The following is a 21,883-nucleotide window of genomic DNA, read 5'->3' as shown; positions in this document are numbered from 1 at the left end:
AAATGTGTAAAGGGACTTTTAATGAATCCATTTCAAATGCAGTCACAACATTGATTATTCTCTTCATAGCTCACATTCGTTCTTATACAAAATAGATGAAAATGAATTTGATGAAATGTTAAATATAAGCTTTTTTTTAACATTGATAGAGGATTACAACCCGCCTTACAAAATGTTTGTTGTGTTCTGCAACATTACAGCATCAAACCCACACTTTCAGGAACTGAAGTCCACAACAATAAAAAAGCTAAATTACAAGCCAACAAGTTGATCCTGCATGAACATCAGGACCCCTAAAACTTGTGAGGCTCAAACAGAGTCCACACACACACATACATACATACACACACACAATGTGTGTATATTTGTGTGTATTTGGTCATTAGTTGGCAGCATCGGTGCCTTTAGCCTCCACAAACTCCATGGCCTTCTCTTTGACCGCCTGGATGCTCTGCGGGGTGCCGTGCTTCTTCTCGTACTCCAAGTAGCGCTTGAAGAAGAACTTGATCTTCTTCACTGAAACACTCAGGTGGATGACACGATCAAAGAGCGCCCTGCAGGAGACAGGATGTTGGAATATACAGACTTAGCCAGCTCATTAATGTCAGTTTCTATCATGTAAATCATTGAGGCTGACTAGTTTACTTGGATATTCAACCACCTATTTATGAACATAGACGCTAAAGGAATGAAACAAAATGTGCTACAAAGTAAAGCAAGCTCACCTGACGTCCTTCTGTGATCCATGTTTGACCATGAGGTCGATGAAGACGGACCAGAGGTCTGTGCGTTTCGGGTAGCTCGTCAGGACTTTGTCAAACATGGCGCGACCTTTCTCTGCATCACCATAACGGAACTCCAGCTGAGCGAACTTGCCGATGACATCCACACCTGAGAGGAAGCATGACAATATGTAAAGGTTAAAACCTGTGGAGACGCACAGCTGGGACAGGGAAACAGAATAGTCACCCTGACATAACACAGTTTCAAGGGATGAGATCTGGCTGCTTTCGGTCAAGAGTGGGTGTATAGGGCAAAAATACAAATATAGAGCAAACTGTCTTGTGGCATTATGTCTTCAGTGTTCAACAGGCCATCTTACTTTCTTTAGAGGGCAGACTCTTCAGCGCCCTCTGCAGGAGAGCACTGGCAGCGTCACTCTGACCCTGCTGGAGCAGGAAGGTGCCGTAGCTCAGCCACACTGCCTTAGTCTGACGGAAACGCTTCACCATCGTCTTATACAGGCCCTCTGCCTCCTGGATACAACCACGAGAATGCACAGAAGACACACAGAAAGAAAGACATCAGCGGCTACAGGAGACAGTATTTCAGCATCAGTCACAACACATGGGCAGGATGAGTAAAGCAAACACTCAGTCGATCGGACCTTGATCTTGTCGGACTTTGCGTAGATGTCGGCCAGCTGCTGGTACACGGGCATGGGCTCACAGAACTGCAGCGCCCGCTCAAACACTTTCTTTAGGCTCTCCTCCGTGCCGTACATGTTCTCCAGGTTCAGCAGGGCAACCCACACATTCAGCTTCTCCTGCTCTTCTCTGGAACCAACACAGGAGATTTCACAAAAAGCTGTTAATAAAATGTGTCTTCATCGGTTAACAAAACCACGTATGCAAACAAAGTCAGCACCCTGCCAGCTTTCTAGCTTCAAACAGTGTTCTGGTTTTCTGTTTACGTAAGTGATTGTGTAGATTAAACACCAGATTATGTTGAAAATCATCACTGTATTCAAGCATTTACCAAACTTTCAAGACTTTGCACAAGCCCTGATATTATTTTTACTTTTATTTATAGTTTTAAACTTTCTCAAGCATTTTGTCGGTTTCTGTAAAATAATAGTTTCGTCTTAGTTACTCACACAGTTGAATAACAAAAAAATTATATAATCTTTAATCCTGTCAATCACCTGAAGGAGATGGTTTTGAGGGCCCTCTCGGCCACAGCGCGGGCCTGTTCGATCTGGGTGGCCTGCAGATGGTGAGCCATGTACTGGAGCCAGAGCAGGGAGCTGTTGGGTGAAGCGAGCAGCAGGCGCTCGAAGGCGGCCGCGTCCTCTGGCCGCAGGTTGGGATCCATCAGCTGAGTCTCCCGCTGTACCAGGGCCTTCTCTGCCGCCTTTTTCTCTTCCTCAAGCTCATGACGAGATTTCTTTTTGGGCTGACAGACAAGAAGGACGGGAAAATGTTTAAATATAGATGAGCGATCATCTTTGAGCTGCATACAGAAAAAACAGTGACAGAAAGTTGTATTCCTTTAACAATCATAGGATTATACTCTGCTCACTTTACTGCTTCCGTCTTGGTCCTCTCCATCGCTGGAGTCCCCTTCCTGCACTGCTGCAGAGGCAGGCTTCAGGGCGCTAAGTCCCACGTCCCAGGAGAAACCTGCTGCCACCTGCAGTCTGGATGGACCCGCTGAGCTCTGAGTCACCTGCTGACAGACACACAGAGAGAGAGTGAGGAGGTGGAATCTATTTTTCAGGTTCTGGATAATGAGACAAATCTGTAGAGATTTCTCTGACTCACTTACTTTTACAGAATCAGATTTGGGATCTTCCTCGTCTTCCTTATCCTCCTCTTCTCTGAAGTACACCTCCACTCCACTGTCATTGTCATCAGTCTTCGATTTCTTTGTTTTCTTCTTCTTCTTCGGTACCTGGCAAATAAACAACACCACATACAAGCGAGTGCTTTAGTGAAATCGGGAAATTAAAGCTGCAGAGTATGCAGTAAGTTTTAAGATGAGGGCAAGAATCAAAGCAGCAGTAATAACTTTCAGACGAAAGGATAATGAATGATTGATAACGGAAGAAGCCATTGATCTATGTGGAAGTGGTTTGAGCACCGTTCACCTCCAGGACCTCGCCAAGATTAAAAGGCTGAGTACTGAGTCATCTTCAGCGTCTTTACTGATTAATGTAAGGCAGTCTGATGTGAGAGTGAGAGGAAACGGAGGCTGTTCGTTACCTGTTCGCTCTCGGGCAGTGCACGTTTCTTCATCTTCTGCTGATCATCGTGTTTCTTCTTCTCCTTTCCGGTCAGACGCAGCGGCAGAGCGAGAGATTCAGGGAGGATGTCCGGCTTCCCGGTGTCCGCTGGGAGCAGAGAGAGGTTGACCAGCTCCTCCTCTTTGTCAATTCTGAGGACAAGAGCAGAAAGAGACCATCATGACCATTAATTTCTGACATAACAACACGTCTTAGTCTTTTCTTACTTTTTTTTTTTAAACCACCGAGGGGAAATGTACATTTAATTTTACCTGATGATCTTGGTAGTGAGCAGGGTGTTGGGAGGCAGGTGATCAGAGAGGACCTTGTGGTTGCTGACAAAGTATTGTGTAGACTGCTGAAGTTGTGCTCTTCCTGTGATGCTCCTTGACAACCTGGAAGAAACATATGTGAGATAAGGACGGCCTCAGAAGCAGGAGAGAGGACATATGTCACTGAAATATCTACCCTGAAACTACATTTTCAAGATGTTCCTTTGAGAAGTTCATGTTCAAGTTTTAGTGGTGGCTGAATTTCCTGATGTTACCTGATGAAGACACCCTGCTCTCCCACAGACTTGACGAAGCCTCTGATGAGCTGACCTGCCTTCAGTTTATCTATCGACAGAACTTCAGGGTCCTTCGCTGGTTTGGTCTGCTGTGGGTTCAGCCTGGAAGAGCAAAGGTAAAGTCAACCACATGTTATAAGACACTTGCCCAAAGCCACGGGAATCGTATGGGAACTGTATTACCAGGGGGCCGCATGTGATTTAGAAATTAGCCCCCATACATCAGTGTTTCGTGCACAGCATTTGCATGGGATATGAAGAGTCTGTATTTAACTTGAATTTAATGACTTCATCCCCCAGGATACGATGTCAAGGCCCCATACGTAACATCAGTGTGTGCATCTGTATACTGTATTGTATAGTTTAGAGATGTTTTGGCCGCTTTCTGCACGAGTTTAGGGCCAAACGCACTGAAAGCATCTGATGGTCGTGCTTTGAAGCCCGCCTATTGTTTTAAGAGAGATGTGGTTCACAATATTATCACATGACTTCTGTGTTTGGCTAATAATTACATTTTCTTTTACAAATTCCGGACAGATTTGCACGGAATTAAGATCACAGACGTCCTCTGCAATGATCACAAATTAGTAGAGGTCCTGTACAAAAAGGGCTGTCGAAAGACTTTGTTACAGAAACTCGCATGTACCATAAAACTCTCTCATACCTTGATGGACGTAGAGACAACTGCCACTTGCCATTTTCACTCACAAGAAGGAAACACCTGAGGCAAAAGAGGAGGCAGAGAATACATTTTAAATCTGCACTTCACAAGTAATCAAAGAGGGTTTAAAGTCTGTTAGTGGCACCAAAGATCACAGTTCTGGGGGCCTAATCTAAAGTGAAAAGCGTAACATTTGTTTCTTGTTGGTTCACACAGAAAAAAGAAAAGTTAACCACAGTTTGTAATTGAAACCAAACACCACAAGGTATCAGTCCGGCTGTGTGCAGTACATATTAAAAGGCTTGTCAGCCAAAGGTTGCTGCTCGTCCTACTGACCTGATCAGCTGATCCTTGCTGTACCCGTCAAGAGGGTTCGGCCTGTAGGCATCAGCCAGGTCGGTGACAGCGACAGTCCCCGTGCCGCCAAAGGGAAGTTTGACCTGGAGGCCGACTTGTGGCTGAACATTAGTCACCATTCCCAAAGTCACGCTGCCTTCCTCCGGCGTATGGACACCTGGAGAACGAAAAGAACACTGATAAGAAACAGCACGTGAAGTGTGATGATGAGAAGATGAGAATGATAAAAGAGCTTCTCTGACCTGTGAGTGACAGCACAAAGCGTTTTGGTTTGGAGATCACTTCGACCACTTTGCCGCGGACTGCTTGACCCAGCTTGTACAGTTTCTCCGGGTGGCCCCCGTCCTGAAAGTAAACAGGGTTCATTTAATTTTCTCTTAAAGGGGCACGCCAACAATTTCACACATGAAGTTCAGGTTCCTCATTGTGAGGAGAGGAACTCAGCTTGTGAAAACAGTTGTATCATGTCTTCTGTGATGGTGAAGATTTTGAACCAGAGAGGGAATAACCCTGATGATGTCATCTTTTACTAGAGTTTGAAAGTTAAGGCATTGGGCAGACAGGGAGAGCATAAGGGAAGACTATCAAAATCAGGTGGCATTATGGGAGGTGTAGTATAATGGGTTTTTAGGGATTGTTACTATTCCTTTTTTAAATCTGTCTCTTTTGAGTCTCCCAACTCTATGAAAGTGCAATACTAATTTGTTGTGGTACCCCTTTAATCTGAAATAACCTGGATGGATACAGTGCATTGTGTTAAACTTACTTTTGGATCAGTGATCATGGCCAGCAGTTCAACAGTCCCAGTAACAGAAGGATCAATGGTGACCTCCAAAGACTTCCTCTCTGGATGAAACTGGAGACAGAAGCATACACAGACTGAAAACCTCCACTGCAGTCTGGCTCCCCTAACGCTTTCTTTTCAGCCACTTTTGATTTGTCACCTCAACCATTTGACATTTTGTGGAAACTGCCAGGAAGAAATAAAGCAAGTTACTACGAGCTGATTGACTCAACTCACCTTTGATACAAAGCATGTAATTTCTTCCCCGACCTTACAGCTGTTCAGCTTTTCTTTTGCTGTAACAGGTTTGAACTCTTTACTCTCATCCAGTTTGCTGCAGAAAGGAAGAGAAACAAAGAAGAAATGTTTCAGAGTGGAGATCATCATCATCATCATCATCTTCATCACCAGGTGCATTTTTAACCTCTGTTCCATGTTTAATTAAAACAATAGGCAGCAGACAACAATGACTGAAAACTACATTTACTTGAGGTCTCGTGCAGTGTACTATAGTAATGTTAATGATATCTACAATGTACAATGAACTTGACTATACAGTTACCTGGGTACAAGTGTGAGCTCAGGGATGTTGTATGTGAATTTGGGATGGGAGAAGGGCAAGAATCTGAAATGTTTACAAAGAAATACATTAAAAATCTTCACATTTTTCTTTTTCATTCACATTGGCTTCATGATTAAGAACAGCATTTAAACAAAATGACAGAAGTAGAAACATGCGTTAATACGAAAGCTTTAATCCGACATGTAAAAGTAGATGTACTTATGACTGGAGGCTTCTCGTCCTCCGATGACCCTGGCGGTGACCACGCTGCCGACTTTAACCGAAGACGTGGGGAAGGATCCCAATAACGCATCTTTGATCTCCTTTACCTCAGACACGTGCACGCTGCCTGTGCTTCCGTCCTCGAGTGTGACCTGGATGGAGGTAGGCTTCACTGTCTTTACTTTACCCTGCACGATGTCACCGAACTGGTGACCCTTCTGGTTTTCCGAGGTCGTGCGCGGTCTTGTTGGTGCACAGCGCTGCCAGGACACTAGAGGAAGCCCCCGCACCTCCTGACAGCTGGCTTCTATAACTTCAACAGACAAAATCATCCCCGTTTTCAGCTTGTGTGACTCGGACAGGAATATCTCGTTCAGGTGGCTTCTGGTTTGGATCACAGTCAGCTGCGCCGTATCGTGAAGTGAGATGACAGCAAAGTCTTTGTCGATGTGCTGCACCATCGCCGTGCACTTTGAGCCTTCAGTTAACTGTGAAAATACAAATGAAAACGCAGGTAATAAAGGTCAGTAACTACAAGAAATTGCCCTAACATTTAATCTTTATAGGGAGTCCTGAGAGGCGTGTATGAAAATAAAATTCTGGCGATCCATTTTCAATTCAATTATTTTTTTTCTTCTGTGAAAACGGGTGAAAAACAAAATACCTTCCAAAACTTAGATCACCAGAATGTTTTTCTCTACTTGCCTCTCAGGGTTTCCATATGTTGCCACTACATTTGTGTGAAAATGTGTGATGTCAGGCTGCTGCAGAATAATCTGCACTGGTAAAAGCATGTTTAGTCGAACTATCCAAAGTACAGTAAACATCTAATCAATGTCATTGTTCTTAAACAACTAAATTGCATTAAGAAACGTAATACTCACAGATTTCTTCTTCCCCACCAGTTTCGAAAGGACGGACACATGGATACTTGTCGACAGGATGTCGATATGGAGGATGACCGCAGTGACTTTCTGTCCAGGGGACAAGTTAACACCTGGAAACATGCAGCCAACAGAAAATTACATCACTTATGCGTTTTCTGTAAGAGGTGTGACACACTGGTTTAACACACAGGTGAAAACACACCACATTACAGTACACACGTTTGAGCTGATTTCATGGGGAGCCCCATAGTTAAAGGGCCACTCCAACAATTTTACACATGAAGCTCAGTCAGACATAGTCAGTACTACTCAGGATGCGACAACAGTTATAAGATTTCCTCGATGGCTCCAAAGAGAGCTCTCTGAAGTCTGATTTCCGCTCGGGCTTGAGGAAATGGGCATACACCAGTCAGGGGAAGTCTAACGAAAGATGCTGTTGAATTATGGGAAATGTAGAAGTTTGGAAGTTTGACCCCAACTAGAGACTAAAAGTTAGGATATCTCAACCTCATCGAAGTCCCCCAAAGCATATGGAAGTGCAATACTTTATTACTCAAACACCCATCTTCAATAATGCAGGAGTAGTAGTAGAAGAAATGTAAGTGATGGCAAAGACTTCTGTTAATGTCACGGAGGAGTGAAATGTTAAAGGATGTCATTAAAATTTCAAATGTCTCTGGTTAGATACATACCCATGACATGGTGCTTGGTAGCCAGTATGTTGGCACCGGCCAAATCATCTGACTTAAAGGTGGCACCACTGTCTGTTGTATCTACAGTCAGCTTCAGCTTCTGGCCAACACACAGAGCAGCCAGCTGCTGGCGAAGGTCACTGACATCTGAGGGTAAAGACGGAGATAATGAATGAAAAATGAAGATAGATTTTTATTGAATCTACTTGCGAGAGGCAACGATTCAGCCGTCATACCTCTCCTTGCTAACATTTCAGCCACAGCTCGCTTCTCCTGCAGACCATTAATGAGTCTGGTCTGGGCGTCACCCTCTGGAGATATGACCTCGGAAATCTTCAGCGTGACCAGGAAACGCCGCTTCTCCTCATCCAGGTTGGTCACTTTAGCGATCACCGTCTGGCCCAGCTGGAAGGCATTTGTCGTGTCTTGGATGAACTTGTCGGTCATGGCCTGAAGAAAAGCACAGCAGAGGAAGAATTTTAGTCAGGAAACAAACAGCGACTTAGGAGGTAGAGATTTTCAGGTTAGAGGACGCAACACAACACAACGCTCTTTACTCACCGACTTGGGTGCAAGACCAACAAGGCCGTATGGGAACTCTACAAAGACGCCATAGGACATGATGTTTTTGATCCAGCCAATCAGCTGCATTCCAACTGTGACTTCAGAGAAATCCTTAGCAACCACTCCTTCCTCCAGGGACCATCTCACAGTCGGTTTCTTGGTGAGAGTCTTTAACAGAGGAGCAGCTAAGGAAAACAGGAACAACTACCTGGCCGTTCAGAATTAGGAAATATGAGTTGAAGACCACTAAAAATCATTCAGTGTAAGCGTTAACTATTCAGTTGTGACAAGATTCACATAAAACTTTATGAACAGGATACAATATTCTGCTTGTTCTTGCTGTAGCACATGAGGTTTGAGATGTTGTCTCCCTCCTGCAGGTTCTCCCACAGCAGAGGGCAGTTGGACACGTGATCGGAAAGGTGCATTGTGGGTAGCACGGCACGGATCTCATCGGGGAGGATGGCCACCTCTAGGCCGTTGACTGACTTTTTCAGCACCCTGGCCTCCACTGTCTACATCACACAAACAAACATATAGAGGTCACAATCTGATAAACTGAGGTGTATGAAAGAAAACGAGTTACAGAAAGTTATTAACTTACCTTCCCCACCTCACAGTCAACCTGGGGCTTGGCAGATTCCTCGGTGTCTCCTTCCACCGCAGCCTTAAATGACAGCAGCATCTTGGCCTTGTCGGGGTCACACTGAAGAACTTTAGCCTTTAACACCTGCACAACCAACCAAAACAACTCATCAGATGACAAACAGTTCACCAAAACACCTCTGATCGTCTGTGTTCGTGGACTTCGAGCTTCTCACCTGGCCCACATAGAAGACCTCCTCTGGGCTGATGATGGGCTCTGAGCTGAGCTCGCTGAGCGGCACCAGGCCCTTGACGCTGTTGTAGAAACGAACGATGCAGCCAAAGTTTTTGATGCAGACGATGTAGCCGTGGGACACGCGGCCAGGATGGGCATCGGCATAGCTGAGGAACAATGGCAGGGTGCTCTCGACCAGGGCCTTTTTTCTGGTCAGGCACAGCTTCTTGTTCTCTGGCTCGACTGACAGCACCTGGAGGAACATACAACACATATGAAAGATGATCTACAGATCTTACTCTCTGGGTTTTCTCAGTGGCTTTAAAACAAAGTGGAGAAGCGGACTGACCCGACATTTGATCCTCATGCCCTCCACGTACTTCTTCTCCGGGTTCTTAAGGATGATGTCAGACAGGTGAGTCCGGGGCACCAGGCCTTTAATGTGGTCTGACAGATGCACCATCATGCCGTGATTTAGCAGGACCGACACTTTCCCCTTGGAGGGAGAGACACATGGAAGGAAGACAACGGAAAATGAAGAGAGCAGAATAAGACAGGAGAACAGAAGCTAAATAAGCTGTGTCTTCCTTTAACCTTTCTTACAGGCTAATTTACAAAACTGATATTCACCATCTCCATCTTAAATTATTGCACTGGAGTCAAAGCCAAGTTTTCAATATTTTGTTAATCAGTGTATACACCCCTGTCAGATGAATTTCAGACTTACTTCAGGCTTTGATTCATCGATTAGTTGATAGAAAGAAAATTACTAGCTAGCTATTTTGTTAATAAATTCTTTTTTTCAGTCATTTTTCAAGAAGAAATGTCAAACATTTGCTGGTTCCAGCATCTAAAATGTAAAAATGTTTTGCTTTTTGTGGTCATTTATGATAGTAAATAAAGAGTCTCTGTTTTGGACTGTGGGTTGGAAAAGCGCAATCTGAAGATGTCACTTTAGGCTCTGGGTAATTATTATCAGAATCTTTAACCATACTATTACCATTTTATAGAGTTAACGATCGATTGATTGATTGATTAATTAATTAAAGCAAAACAATAAACTGCAGATTCATAGATAATGACAGTACTCATTAGCAGCAGCCCTACAAAAAGAAGAATTCTTATGCAAAAATGTTTTAGAAATCAAAAGCTGGGAAAGTTTGATGTCATATTGTGAAGTTTAGCCAGTTGGAAAAGATGCTTTAACTGATTCTTCAAGCGACAGTCTTGGTACGAGGGACACTTGTATGAGTGCTGGAGCTTTATTCTTACCTCTACAACCTGACCAGCCTGAAGATCATGGTATCTAAAAAAAGGCCTCTCGATAACACTCCTGAAATCAACACAAACAAGGGTTGTCAATGCATCAAGGTAGAACAGTGAGGTCCATGCTTACTATTGAATGAGAAGCACAGATGAGGTGCTACGTACTTGCGCAGACTGACAAAATGAATTTGGTCCATTGCGCTGAAGTCCAGGATCCTGCAGGTGTGCTCGGGCATGGCCAGCACTCTGTTCTCATTAGAGGGCTCACTAGACTCCTTCAAGTGGTTCCTCTGCCAGAAGAATAAATTAAGTTATAACTCCCGTCTGACTGAGTCAGCAGAGGGCAATCATAGCATTAATTCTTCTACAGTCAAAGTAGGTTAAAATATTTACAGCATCATTCTAACTCACGTGTACAAAGGCCATCGTTTTGTCTGGCAGCTCCAACATGGCTCCGGACATGTGGTGCATAGTGGTCATCTTGCAGTCCTTCACCACCTCGCCAATGCGGTCACCTGCAGCAGGAGTGGGGTCAACGTTGGACCCTGCCTGAACGAGGTAGCTGCGCAGGCTCAGGGCCACCAGGCGGCTGGACAGCTCCACGTACAGAACACGGGCTTGCACCTGGGTGGAGTGATGCAAAACAGGGTTAGCCTGCCACGTTTATACTCTGTACTGAAATAACCCAAAACTGGTAACATGGATCAAATAATATAATCATGATCCCGAGGACAGGCCCGCAGTCTCAGACTTTGAAAACCAAAATCCATGTGCAAGGCCAGTTTTACCTCGGCTCCCTCAGTGTAGTCGGATGTCTGTTCTGGCTCCATGTGGAGAAAGTCCACGTGGCCACTGAAGGAGGACAGGAAGCCCAGGATCAGACCGTGTTTGGTCACCTGCAATACCAACACACACACTTTCATTAAAACGAAACAAAGCAATCATTATAAATGTGATCGCGACTGTAATGAGGACAATAACAGATCATTCTCTGTATATAAGAAAACAGGGGAAATAAAATCCCCATATCCCAAAGAGAAGATATACTCATATCATTCTAATAAAACAAATCTAAACAGCATTACCAAAATAAAAGCTGTCTCTACCTTTTTGATGGTAGCTTTGACCAGAAGACCAGGCAGGAGGTTGGTGAGGTTCCAGCCCTGCTCGGATTCAGCAAAGGCCTGGGCGAGGGCCGAGGAGCCGATGGAGAGACGGGCCACACGCCCATCGTTCTTTACTTCTTCCACTTGAGACGTCACATACTGACCGACTTTCAGCTCTGTATACATGAGAACACACACAGGCTTGAAAGACGGATTAACACTTCATCACATTCCAGGTCAGGCATCGGGAAAGATGCAAATAATGAAAATGAAAATATGCACATTATTTTCATAATTTCTCAGTAAATGACAGATGATCTAAAATACTTTCATACCTTCTGGGTCGTTTTGTTTGTCTTTTGCTGCCGTCTTGGGCAGGAAGGCTTTGGTTCCACTGACGCCAATGTCAACTATGAAGCCGTGATCCTCCACACTCTCCACACATCCACTCAAGACCTGAGTCATCACAAAATAACAACATGATTAAAAAACACTGTTGGACAAAAACAGGAATGTTGAATGTTTCTCAACCAAATATTTCCCTGATGACTCACCATGCCTGCTTTCAGAGAGCTCGAGGTGAGAGCCTTGTTGATCAGCTTTGGGTTGATCGACAGCTGGATGCTGGGAGAGCCTCCTTTGGCAACATCCAACTTGGCGACCACACACCTGATCAACATACCAGGGTGGAAGAGGTGTGGCAGAGAGCAGATCTCCTGTGAAGGGAAAGTACAAGATCCACCTCTTAGGCATCACAAAATGCTCTGGAATATTAGTAATAAGGTTAATGAATGAACCTTGGTCTAATGTAGGTTACCATCTAATTCTAGACTCCACCGATCAAATAAAACCTGCAAAGACAGTACGGACTGCATATCACCGCTCCGCCGGCCTACCTCTGTATCAGCTGAATCCAGTTGTTCAGTGAGCAGCTTGGCGTACGAGTCACAGATGTTCCTGATGCTGAGGAAGCCTTGCAGGCCACAGGGAAGGCTCACTGTCACCTCAAAGTCTGCAACGTCCTTCACACAGCCCAGCATCAGCATCCCCTCCTTCACATTCTGGAAAATAAAAAAAAACACAATCAGTACCATGTCAGACACTGAGCTGAAGACCCTTCTGATTCACAATAGTGTGCTTGAGAAGAAAACTACCTTGACATGTAGAATCTCCACACACTTGGTTGCTGCATTCAGAGTCAGACCATCTTCTTTGCCCGTCTTCGGCTTCTTGAGCTTCTTGCCGTCATCTTTGCCCGCTCCCTTTCTTTTCTTAGCTTCCGCCTGTTCGTTCGACTGCAAGAGAAAAACAAACTGTGGTTAACTAAGGGGGACTTTTTACTGATACCTCGTACGTATACAGTACTTCACAACGTAGTGTGTGAAGGGAAAGGCTGGTGTGGAAAGATGACTTCAAAGTGTGACACTGTGGGATGATGCTCTTTTGGGGCAGAGCCATGCAGCTTACTCATTCCTGCGAAGTCTTTTCCAGGTGCTCAAAGATTTGTCCTGACAATGTTAAGTTTTTACACGTTAGTACGGATACAGGAAGATAGAAAAGAGTGGAACTCTACCTGGAACAAGTTGTCCACCTCTGTCCGCTGCACCACGATTTTGCTCTCGTTCTCAGTGGGTTTCTTTGCTGTCCCTCCTCGAGGGAAGTCTTCCTCCATCGATGCCATGTTTGATGTTGTTTTTAAAGTGTCTAAGATAAACATAGTCACAGTCAATAAACTGCTTCTCTCAAAACCGTGTAATTGTCGTTAATAGAAAAATGAGGTTGTGCTAAATGATACGTGTGTAGCCAAGCATGAGGTCCAGTTTGAGTCTATCATGAAACTCAATCATCGTTTATACTTGGTTACTGTTGTGTTCAAGCGTTAGAGAAGCATTGTGAAAACAATGATGGAAGCCACAAACAGCAGCTAGGCTTTCTTAGTCAGACCTCGGTTTGATTTATCACATGCACATACAGATATTATAACCAACTGGAGAACTGTAACCAAGTCCATTTAGATCAGCTGTAAGACTGCTGCACGTTAACTTAGCCCTCAAAATGCACGAGACAACATTAGCTATCATACTTTAGCACTCGGGCTAAACATAAAGCGAGCTTGCCAGCAGACAAAAAGCCTATTCAGATAGAGATGAACTCGATCTAGATTTAAACAAATAGTAACTTGTTCTTTAGACATTTAAAATAAAACGTTTCCTTACATTAAAATCTCCGGCTTGTTGGCATCAAAACTCACATGTTGTTCAGCAACACGCCATGATAGTAACCCGGAAGAAGATGGGCGAATGGGCGTGTGATGATTTGCCCAATCACAGACAAGGAGGAATGACTGGCATTCTCTTTAGCCATTCAGAGGCCGTTTGAGACTTTAAGTTTGACTGGCATTATTTTGGCCCAATAGGAACACAGCTCAGGATCGTTGAGACTAGGCGGGATTTCCTTGTGAATTTAGCATCGCGGCCTCTCCTGAAGGACACCATTCTGTCAGCACAGCGGTCGAGTGTGTGTAAGGTAAGTCACAACACATGTAGAAACAATTCAGGCCCGTTCACTTTGCTTTTAGAAATGATGAATAGTACCGGTGTCATATTTAAAACGCGTCTGTCACGATGTACTATGTAGCTAGCGGTCTGAACGTTAGATAGAAGGCTAACCTCGCGAGCTAACGTCAACCAAGTACAAACTGTGCTAGCTAACAAGCGCTGCAGCTTTGACCGATGAAAGTCAGTCTGAATGTGTGAATGAATGTCTGCTGTTAGTGTATTTGTCAACCACAACGTCTGGCTTTCCAGTGGGTTTACCCGTCAGTAAAGAACATTGCACTGTAGTACAGCTCTTACCGTGTTGACATAGTAGATTTGATCAAAGTAACAGTTGGCTAAGTTAGCATGTCAAGCCACCGACCATAAAATTGCACTCTTGTACAATAATGCTACTAGCTTCAGTAGCTCATGTTTAAAGGCAAGGATATTTTATTTTGTTTGACGGGGTAAATTAAAATATTCAGACTTTGAAAAGCTTCTTGACGTATTTCACTAGCTCACTTGGTTGAGTAGTCTCGTACTTGCTCCTGTCAAATGTAACACCTTGCAATAATTCAGTTCTAGGTTGAGTGGCTGTAAGGTGATGTTGCTATCTAAACCAGGCACTTTTCGTTATCAATTAAATCTGCTGATAACTTTGTAAATGTCTTGGTTTCTTATTATCACAGAAGACCTTAACTGGAACTTAACTGACAGAAATTCTCGAAATCATGGCAATTAATTGTCTATCGATATCATTAATCGTTTCAGTAGCACACGTTTTTGCCAAACATACTGTCCCCAAGGTCAAAAATGAACTTGGTCATACACTATATTATTAATCACTCAATCATCTTTATTCTCCTTGTGGTAGGACCATTAACAATCCATCATGGGAGGACACGACGCAGGAAGCCAGCACCAGTTCACTGGGATTGCCAAGCACTTCAACTCATACACAGTCATAGGGAGGAGGAACGTGAGTTGTGTGTAGCTGAAGTTTAAATAAACTGCATTTTCTACAGCTGTCATGCCATATACGAATTTCTCATCACGCCTTTTTTTTTACCCATCTTTCTTCAGTGTGTTTTGGCAACATTTGCCAGCATATTGGGCATCTCCCTTTTCTTCACATTGAAACCCAAGAAACAGGCTGCCGTCACAGCAAAGTGATCATGTAAGTGCATTAAAGTACCACCATCCTATTAGATTCCAGATCCACGTGTACTTTATCAAAGTATTGCTCCAGTAAATTAACTCAATCATCTATTGTGTCCTTACAGGTGTCCATTTTGACCATCGTTTTTAACGGCTGGGAGTGGAGGAAGCAGCTGGACGTGCTTGTAATAAAATGAGTGTTTGGTTTCCGTGTTAACAATAAAGAACATCTATGCCCAAAGTATAGAAAACACTTTTGTTTTATTTACAATGTAAGCCATTAAAAAAGATTATGATACAGAAATGTCAGCCACATGTTGAGCAAAGCTGTACTCATGGCAGTGATTTAAAAAAAAAACAGTCCTCAATCAGCAATGGCACATTCCTCAGGCGAGGGGAATTCTGCAATGGATCAGCTTGATTTGGAGTCTGAACCAGTCAGTCAGAGGGCCGCAACAGGAGATAACCTAATCTAATTCTCAGCTTCATTCACAGCTAGATGCTCACCAGTGTTAAGGTGTGATAACAGTTTTGTTTTATTCCCACTGCACCCAAAACCTCTTCAGTTACTTGCAGAGCTCGGGGACCAGACGTTTGCATTATTTTCTCAAAATTTAATCATGTCTCATGGATTGTAGGCCCCAGCAGCCAGCAGCAGGTTCCTGCGGGTGAAGTGAAGGTGTGTAACGGGTGTGGATTTAGACGTGTAGGTGCCCAGCAGAAGCTCCTGGGAGTTATCTTGTAGATGGATGTGTCCTGTAGCTGCTGTGAAATCATCAGTCTCTAAATCATCAAACGCCTTCAAAGCATCCCACAGACGAACTGTGTTGTCCATGGAGCCTAGGGAAAAAAATGAAACGTCACTCCATCTGTAAATCTTCTCTACATCATATTTGTTCAACATGCATTCAGTATCACGATGTTTAACTGAAAAGAGAAAGGTCACCCACCAGATGCAAGGATCTCTCCGTCTCTGCTGAACTTGAGGGAGTAGATCGTGTCTGTGTGGCCTTTAAGCTCTGCAAACATGAGTCCGTGACCAATGTCCCACAGGAGAACTCTGCCATCAGTGGCTCCTGAGGCCAAGAACTTCCCATTGGGAGAGAAGGCTAGCGCATGGATAGGACCCTGTGGAAGATAAAGTTAAAAGACTGGCTCAGTCTCTGCAGCAGTCAATTGTGCCATCTGTGCTTCAGTATACAATCAAAAATCCACTGATAAAACTTCATACGATTCATCAGGAGTTATAGAAGTTTTTGCCTACCGTAAAAACATGATTAGAAATCATAACATTTAACAGCTGGCTGGTTTAAGTGTTTAAAAAACGTAATTTTATCACTTAAGACATTACATCATAATATGACTACTGACAATGTGTGACAAGTGATGCAAAGCCCTATAAAGTGGATTTTCTGCTGAATGGGAGACCACCGATCAAGGTGCTCCTCTGGTGACTCCTCTGACCTTGTGACCGGTGAAGATGCGGACGCAGTTTCCGGTCAGGACATCCCAGAGCCGGATGGTGCGATCGGACGATCCTGTGGCGACGTAATTGGAGTTGGGGTGGAAGCGTGTGGAAGTGACATCAGCAAGGTGACCAGAAAACATCCGCAGAGGCTGATAGTGGTCTGTTGCCCACAGACTGTAGAGAGGAAGCACAACATAGACCAAGGTTACTAAAGTGAATAAAACTCTATTATAACTAATAGACCAGTGACAGACGTCTGCAGACAGGTATGCTGTGTATTGACAGTCGGGTTGCAACAGTATGAGATTTTCATGGTATGATAATCTGGAATCACTATACGTTATTACACAATTATTATATATACATATATATTACTATTATTATTATCATCAGTTACAATGGCCCTTGAAGAAATGAAAACAAAGCTTTTACACTAAATCAGTTGGTCCTGCAGTTTCTTACCGGGCAACTCTGTCGTGTCCCCCAGAGATAAAATAGTACCCATGAGGGGAAAACTGGGTGTCCCACACAGGGTAGTTGTGGCCTTTGTAGCCCACCAGACAAGTAAATGTTTGGAGACTCCACAGCCTGATAGTACCATCTTCAGAACTTGACAACAAGTAGTTTCTGAAAGACAAACGGAGGTCAGCAGGAATTATATGAGATACGTTCAGATGCACATTTGGCCAAAATATTTATATCAGTTTTGTGATATGAGACTGTTCAGCGTGTTCAGCTTAATAATTTTCATTATAAAATCTGTGACTGTATCTTCAGGGTTAAATGTACTAATCAGTCCTCAGCTTGACTTTATAAAGTAAGCCATAAAAGTTACCAGTGAAATGATCTGTACCTGTCTGGACTGAAGCTGATGCCGTACACTGGACCACTGTGTCCGTGGAGGATCTTTGACTCACTGGCCGTCTTCTCATCCATGATCCTCTCCAGCACGTCGTCAGACTCTTTGTCAATCAGATTCAAGTCTTGAGAGAGAAAAAAATTCACGATTCATGTTGAAGAAAGTCAGAATTACAACGAGCGATGTTGTCAGACATTCATCGGCAGTCACTGTCACACACTGTACCTGCCGCAGACTTGACCTTGCGCAGCTTTTTCGGCGTGACGCTCCACACCCGTACTGTAGAGTCAGCGAAGCCTCCTGCAATCAAGCTGGAGTCGTCTGTGAAGTCCACTGCAGTCAGACCCTGCAGGAGAATAATTTGAAAATGAATGTCTGCCACTGGCTTAAATGCGTCAACATTTTAGACACATGGCGGGTTGCTGTGGTTATCAGTTATTTACCTGGTAAGCGTTAAGAAAAGAGTAGAAGCAGATGGAGGGGAGGTTATCTGGTCCCAGGCGGATCCTCTTGGTGGCCTCCTTCATGTACATGATCTTGTCCAGCTTGTCTGAATCCTTCAGTTCTGGTAGAGGTATCCTGAATAACAAGAAACAAGTTGTTTTTTTAAGGAACTTTACCATTTGTGGAAGTAATTTGTTTAAATTTAAAAGTTTACATTCCTAAGCAGTATGTGCATGTTTGCATTTAAACTGGGTGCCCCCACTGATTTTATGAAACAGATTGGATTCTGATTTACAAGGTCTGATTTGAGTGGATTGAGTGCACATTCAGCGTTTATGTACCGCTGTATCTACCTAGTCTGTGAGGGTGCATTAGGATCCTGCTTCTTGCTCTTGGAGCCCATGCTGTCCTTCTTGGGTTTCTTCTTCTTGGGTTTACCCTCCTCGTTCTCTGCCTCCTCATCCTCATCATCCAGAGGCAGCTCAATTTCTGGTTCCTTCAGCAGGCCGTAGTAAACCTAATTGAATGATAACAAAACAGGATCACGTTGTGAATTCAATAAAGTTGTTGACAAAACGATCCCAGCATGTACTGTACGTGCGTCGGTGTGTCCAACCTTAGCCTTATTGGCCTCCCGCTTAGCCTCTCCAGCCAAGCTGCCAGACATGGCATCAATCTGGCTCTTGCTCCGCGGCATGCCATCGAAGATGTCAATGTAGAGGTGCTCCTGGATGATGTTCCAGATCTGGTTGTTCTGACGCTCCTGCAGGTGCCTCTTGAGCAGCTGGTAAGAGTCGCGGGAGATACGCAGCACAAATTTGCTGGTACGGAAGTCCAGCAGGGTCTCATTGCCTCTCATGTGCTCCTTCTTGGTCAGGCTGGACAAAACACGCAAGTCGTCTTCGTAGTAGCACTCTTGATCCCCACTGAACCTGGGACGCAGGGAAATGAAAGAGGTGGGGTTATTCATTTTCAGACAAAATCAAGTGAGCTGTTTATAGTTGAAAGGACATGTAATACGTGACAGAAACTCACTTTTCAAAGAACACCTTGGCCTCATTTTCGTGATTGTTGTAGACCAGCTCCAGATACATGTGCACAAACAGTGGGTAGAAGACCTGGGACAGTTCTGCTCGGTGGCAGTCCAAAACCGATTCTATGAACCTCTTCAGGCCACTGTAGTAAACCCCGTACAGAGCCGGGTCTCCCTGCTGGCTGTAAGCTGACAGCACCACGTTGACATCCGGCTGATCTTCACTGGGAGTTGCTGAAAAACAATATTGTACTTAGAGATGCAACAATAACCCAATTAACTGATTAACAGATCAACAGAAAATAAATTGCAAACTATTTTGACAATCAATGGTTTGTTTGACTCATTTTTTAAAATAAAATGTTGAATATTTGCTGGTTCCAGCTTCTTAAATGTGAGGATTTGCTGCTTTTCTTTGTGACTGCTGGTTGGACAAAAGAAGGAATTCTGAAAATGACTCTTTTGGCTCTGGGAAATTGCGATGAGCGTTTATTCAGATTAACAGATAATTAAAATAATTATTAGCTGCAGCCCTTATTAGATTATTCGCAGGTGTTTTTAAAGGTTACCTTAACTTATTAAGGTAAAGAATGTAAACAGCGTTTTCACATGACTTGAGAGACGTGAGAGAAATAAAATGTTAACAAACCAGAAAACTTCACCTGCTGAAGAGAGACTGGGATGTGGAAGAATACCTATATTGTCAAACTTTCTTGACATTTTTATGACAATCGTGTCTAAAAAGCACGATTTGTTTTTGTATTTTCATGTGCAATTACACTTGCTAATACAAATGAGAAAGTTCTGGTTAATTGTATTGTTAAGCATCCCTACACCACAGGAAAACTACTGAGCACATCAAAAGTTGTACAGTCTACAGAGACTAGAGCAGCAGCTGATGATTATTCTCATTGTTTGTGCTATAAAATGTAAGAAAACATTGGGAAAAGTCAATCAGTGTTTCCCAAAGTCCAACATGCCATCCTCAAATGTCTTGTTTTGGCCACAACCCAGAGATATTCAGTTTACTGTCACTGAGGAGTAAAGGAGCTTGACTTTTTTCTTTATAAAGAAGTTACTCAAACCAATTAATCGCTGACAAACAATCGATTAATCATTGCAGACTGACCAGGAAGCATTCCTGCAACACACTGCCTTTGTGAGACTTGAGTGGAAGAGTTACATCAACATACAGCCCAGTAGTTGGTGGTACACTGTCTATTTCCATTAGGAGTACAATTATAGTGACTCTGCTGTAGTCTCGTGATAGTTATAATACTTGTGTCCACTCGCAGGTTATGTCACAGTAACAGGAAACTTTACGATACAGTATTTCACGCTTCAAAACAACAGTAGCTCGGTTCTACCTTTGGTTGGCGCCTGAGCTACAGCGGAGGATGAGACGGTCACCCGGCTCAGAAGAGCGCTCGCATCTCCGCCTTCTAGGTCCACGGTGCCCCCAGCACCACCCGAACCTGCCCCGGACGAGTCACCTCCCTTCAGGTCCAATGAATCTTCCGGTAATCCCGCTTCACGACGCAAAATTTCGACGGACTCGGCCAGATTGTTCTTTTTGAGGAATTGCAAGACCGCCAGCAGCGTCTGTTGGTCCTCCGGGGCTCCGGCCGGGGTTTTGTTACCTCCAGCGGCCGAAGCACTGGAGCCGGGGGGCGGAGAGAGGAGTCTGCCGTCGTTTGCATTGTTATTTCCACCGCTATCTTCTGATGGTTCTGTTTTTATGTCTTTCTTTTCAACCGCGTCGACCAGACCACCTTGTACGGCCGCCATGTTCAAAATGAAATGCGCATGTGCGAGGTTCAAAAACGGAAAACGACGACCGTTCAAGATGAGCTCACCTGATTGGTTGTTGGTGACGCAGCGTCACGCTGTGTAGAGCAGAAGTCCCGCCTCCCTCAACGCCAGCATCTGTAAACCGGTGTGCTGATTAAATTACTGTAGACTCAATCTAAGTCATCGCTTTATGACCAACAGGTGACATTCTGCCTTAATAGACCTCAAATACGCTGGTTTCATGTTTACCATGCAGCACTGTTACAACTGATGTCATTTTTATCTGATTTCAGCTCAGGCAAGCTGTGTGAATTTGAGCAGTAAACAACAATTGTATACCATAAAAGTCATACTTGAGTAAAAGTAGTGAAATTGTGTTAAATGAATTTGAATTAATTATATCGTTATCTCAGGAAAAAAAAGTTTCGTTATCTCGAGAAAATTATCCTGTTATCTCGGAAAGCGGCAGTTGTTATTTCGAGATAATAACTAGAGATCTCGAGAAAACAAATGAAAGGGCTTCCGTACTTGAGTGAAAGTCTTAATGTATATGATATTATAGATGCACTATGTTACGGAAGCCCTAAAGGGCCATGCATGCATACATTTTATTTCCTCAGTTTTTCCATGATAACGAGTTAATTTCATTCGTTTTCTCGAGATCTCGAGTTATTATCTCGAAATAACAACTGCCGCTCTCCGAGATAACAGGATAATTTTCTCGACATCTCGAGATAACAAAACTTTGTTTTCCCGAGATAACGATATAATTAATTTGAGATCTTGAGAAAACAAAACGATAGTGTAGTATATTAAATCATTGCAGGAAACATCATTCAGTGTAGCAATGTCAGAGGAGCAGGAGCATATCGATCACCGTGTCACATATCTTTTTAATCAAGGCCTGACACAGGCTGAAATAGCATTATGTCTTGCTATTACAGATAATATACACATTAGTGTGCCTAATCTAAAAAGACGGTTAGCAAGGCTTCAGCTATATCAGCGGCGCAATCTAAGTGAGCCTGATGTCGTTGTTAACTACATAGCTGACCAGCTACGAGGTCCCGGGCGTCTCCATGGATACCGGATGATGACTG

The 21,883-nt window shown here is 43.8% G+C and overlaps 3 protein-coding genes across 5 annotated transcripts; 1 reads left to right on the top strand and 2 right to left on the bottom strand.

The window, feature by feature from the left end:
• Nucleotide 1: 1 nt before the first annotated feature.
• On the bottom strand, nt 2-13,816 carry pdcd11 (programmed cell death 11). Of its 3 annotated transcripts, none has more exons than XM_084370825.1 (36): nt 13,745-13,816; nt 13,067-13,197; nt 12,648-12,788; nt 12,390-12,554; nt 12,048-12,209; nt 11,829-11,949; nt 11,494-11,669; nt 11,176-11,283; nt 10,799-11,011; nt 10,553-10,677; nt 10,394-10,454; nt 9,471-9,617; nt 9,123-9,374; nt 8,906-9,031; nt 8,622-8,816; nt 8,299-8,469; nt 7,974-8,187; nt 7,738-7,884; nt 7,043-7,155; nt 6,156-6,646; nt 5,937-5,999; nt 5,612-5,708; nt 5,357-5,446; nt 4,833-4,935; nt 4,570-4,747; nt 4,237-4,293; nt 3,552-3,674; nt 3,277-3,399; nt 2,985-3,156; nt 2,548-2,673; nt 2,302-2,451; nt 1,925-2,175; nt 1,388-1,556; nt 1,103-1,256; nt 726-891; nt 2-554 (listed from the first exon to the last, which is right to left on the bottom strand). In XM_084370825.1, exons 2-36 carry the CDS (start codon nt 13,172-13,174, stop codon nt 383-385), a joined length of 5,430 nt encoding a protein of 1,809 aa, XP_084226951.1. In that variant the 5' UTR covers nt 13,175-13,197; nt 13,745-13,816; the 3' UTR covers nt 2-382. The 3 variants fall into 3 exon arrangements, with proteins under 3 accessions (XP_084226951.1, XP_084226950.1, XP_084226952.1); XM_084370824.1 differs by having other exon boundaries at nt 13,710-13,799; XM_084370826.1 differs by having other exon boundaries at nt 2,302-2,448; nt 13,710-13,799.
• A 95-nt stretch (nt 13,817-13,911) lies between these two features.
• On the top strand, nt 13,912-15,439 carry atp5md (ATP synthase membrane subunit k). The gene is made up of 4 exons (XM_084371201.1): nt 13,912-14,019; nt 14,905-15,009; nt 15,114-15,207; nt 15,314-15,439. The coding sequence occupies exons 2-3, from the start codon at nt 14,923-14,925 to the stop codon at nt 15,201-15,203; spliced, it is 177 nt and encodes a 58-aa protein (XP_084227327.1). The 5' UTR covers nt 13,912-14,019; nt 14,905-14,922; the 3' UTR covers nt 15,204-15,207; nt 15,314-15,439.
• On the bottom strand, nt 15,431-20,795 carry taf5 (TAF5 RNA polymerase II, TATA box binding protein (TBP)-associated factor). Its single transcript, XM_084370915.1, has 11 exons — nt 20,360-20,795; nt 18,995-19,226; nt 18,576-18,891; nt 18,313-18,476; nt 17,959-18,094; nt 17,741-17,861; nt 17,510-17,639; nt 17,119-17,283; nt 16,653-16,830; nt 16,139-16,316; nt 15,431-16,028 (listed from the first exon to the last, which is right to left on the bottom strand). Exons 1-11 carry the CDS (start codon nt 20,778-20,780, stop codon nt 15,814-15,816), a joined length of 2,256 nt encoding a protein of 751 aa, XP_084227041.1. The 5' UTR covers nt 20,781-20,795; the 3' UTR covers nt 15,431-15,813.
• Nucleotides 20,796-21,883: the final 1,088 nt, after the last annotated feature.

The sequence above is a fragment of the Pagrus pagrus genome, assembly GCF_965226575.1.
Source record: "Pagrus pagrus genome assembly, chromosome: 2".
Lineage (NCBI taxonomy): Eukaryota > Metazoa > Chordata > Actinopteri > Spariformes > Sparidae > Pagrus > Pagrus pagrus.
This window is presented reverse-complemented; position numbering and strand designations above follow the sequence as displayed.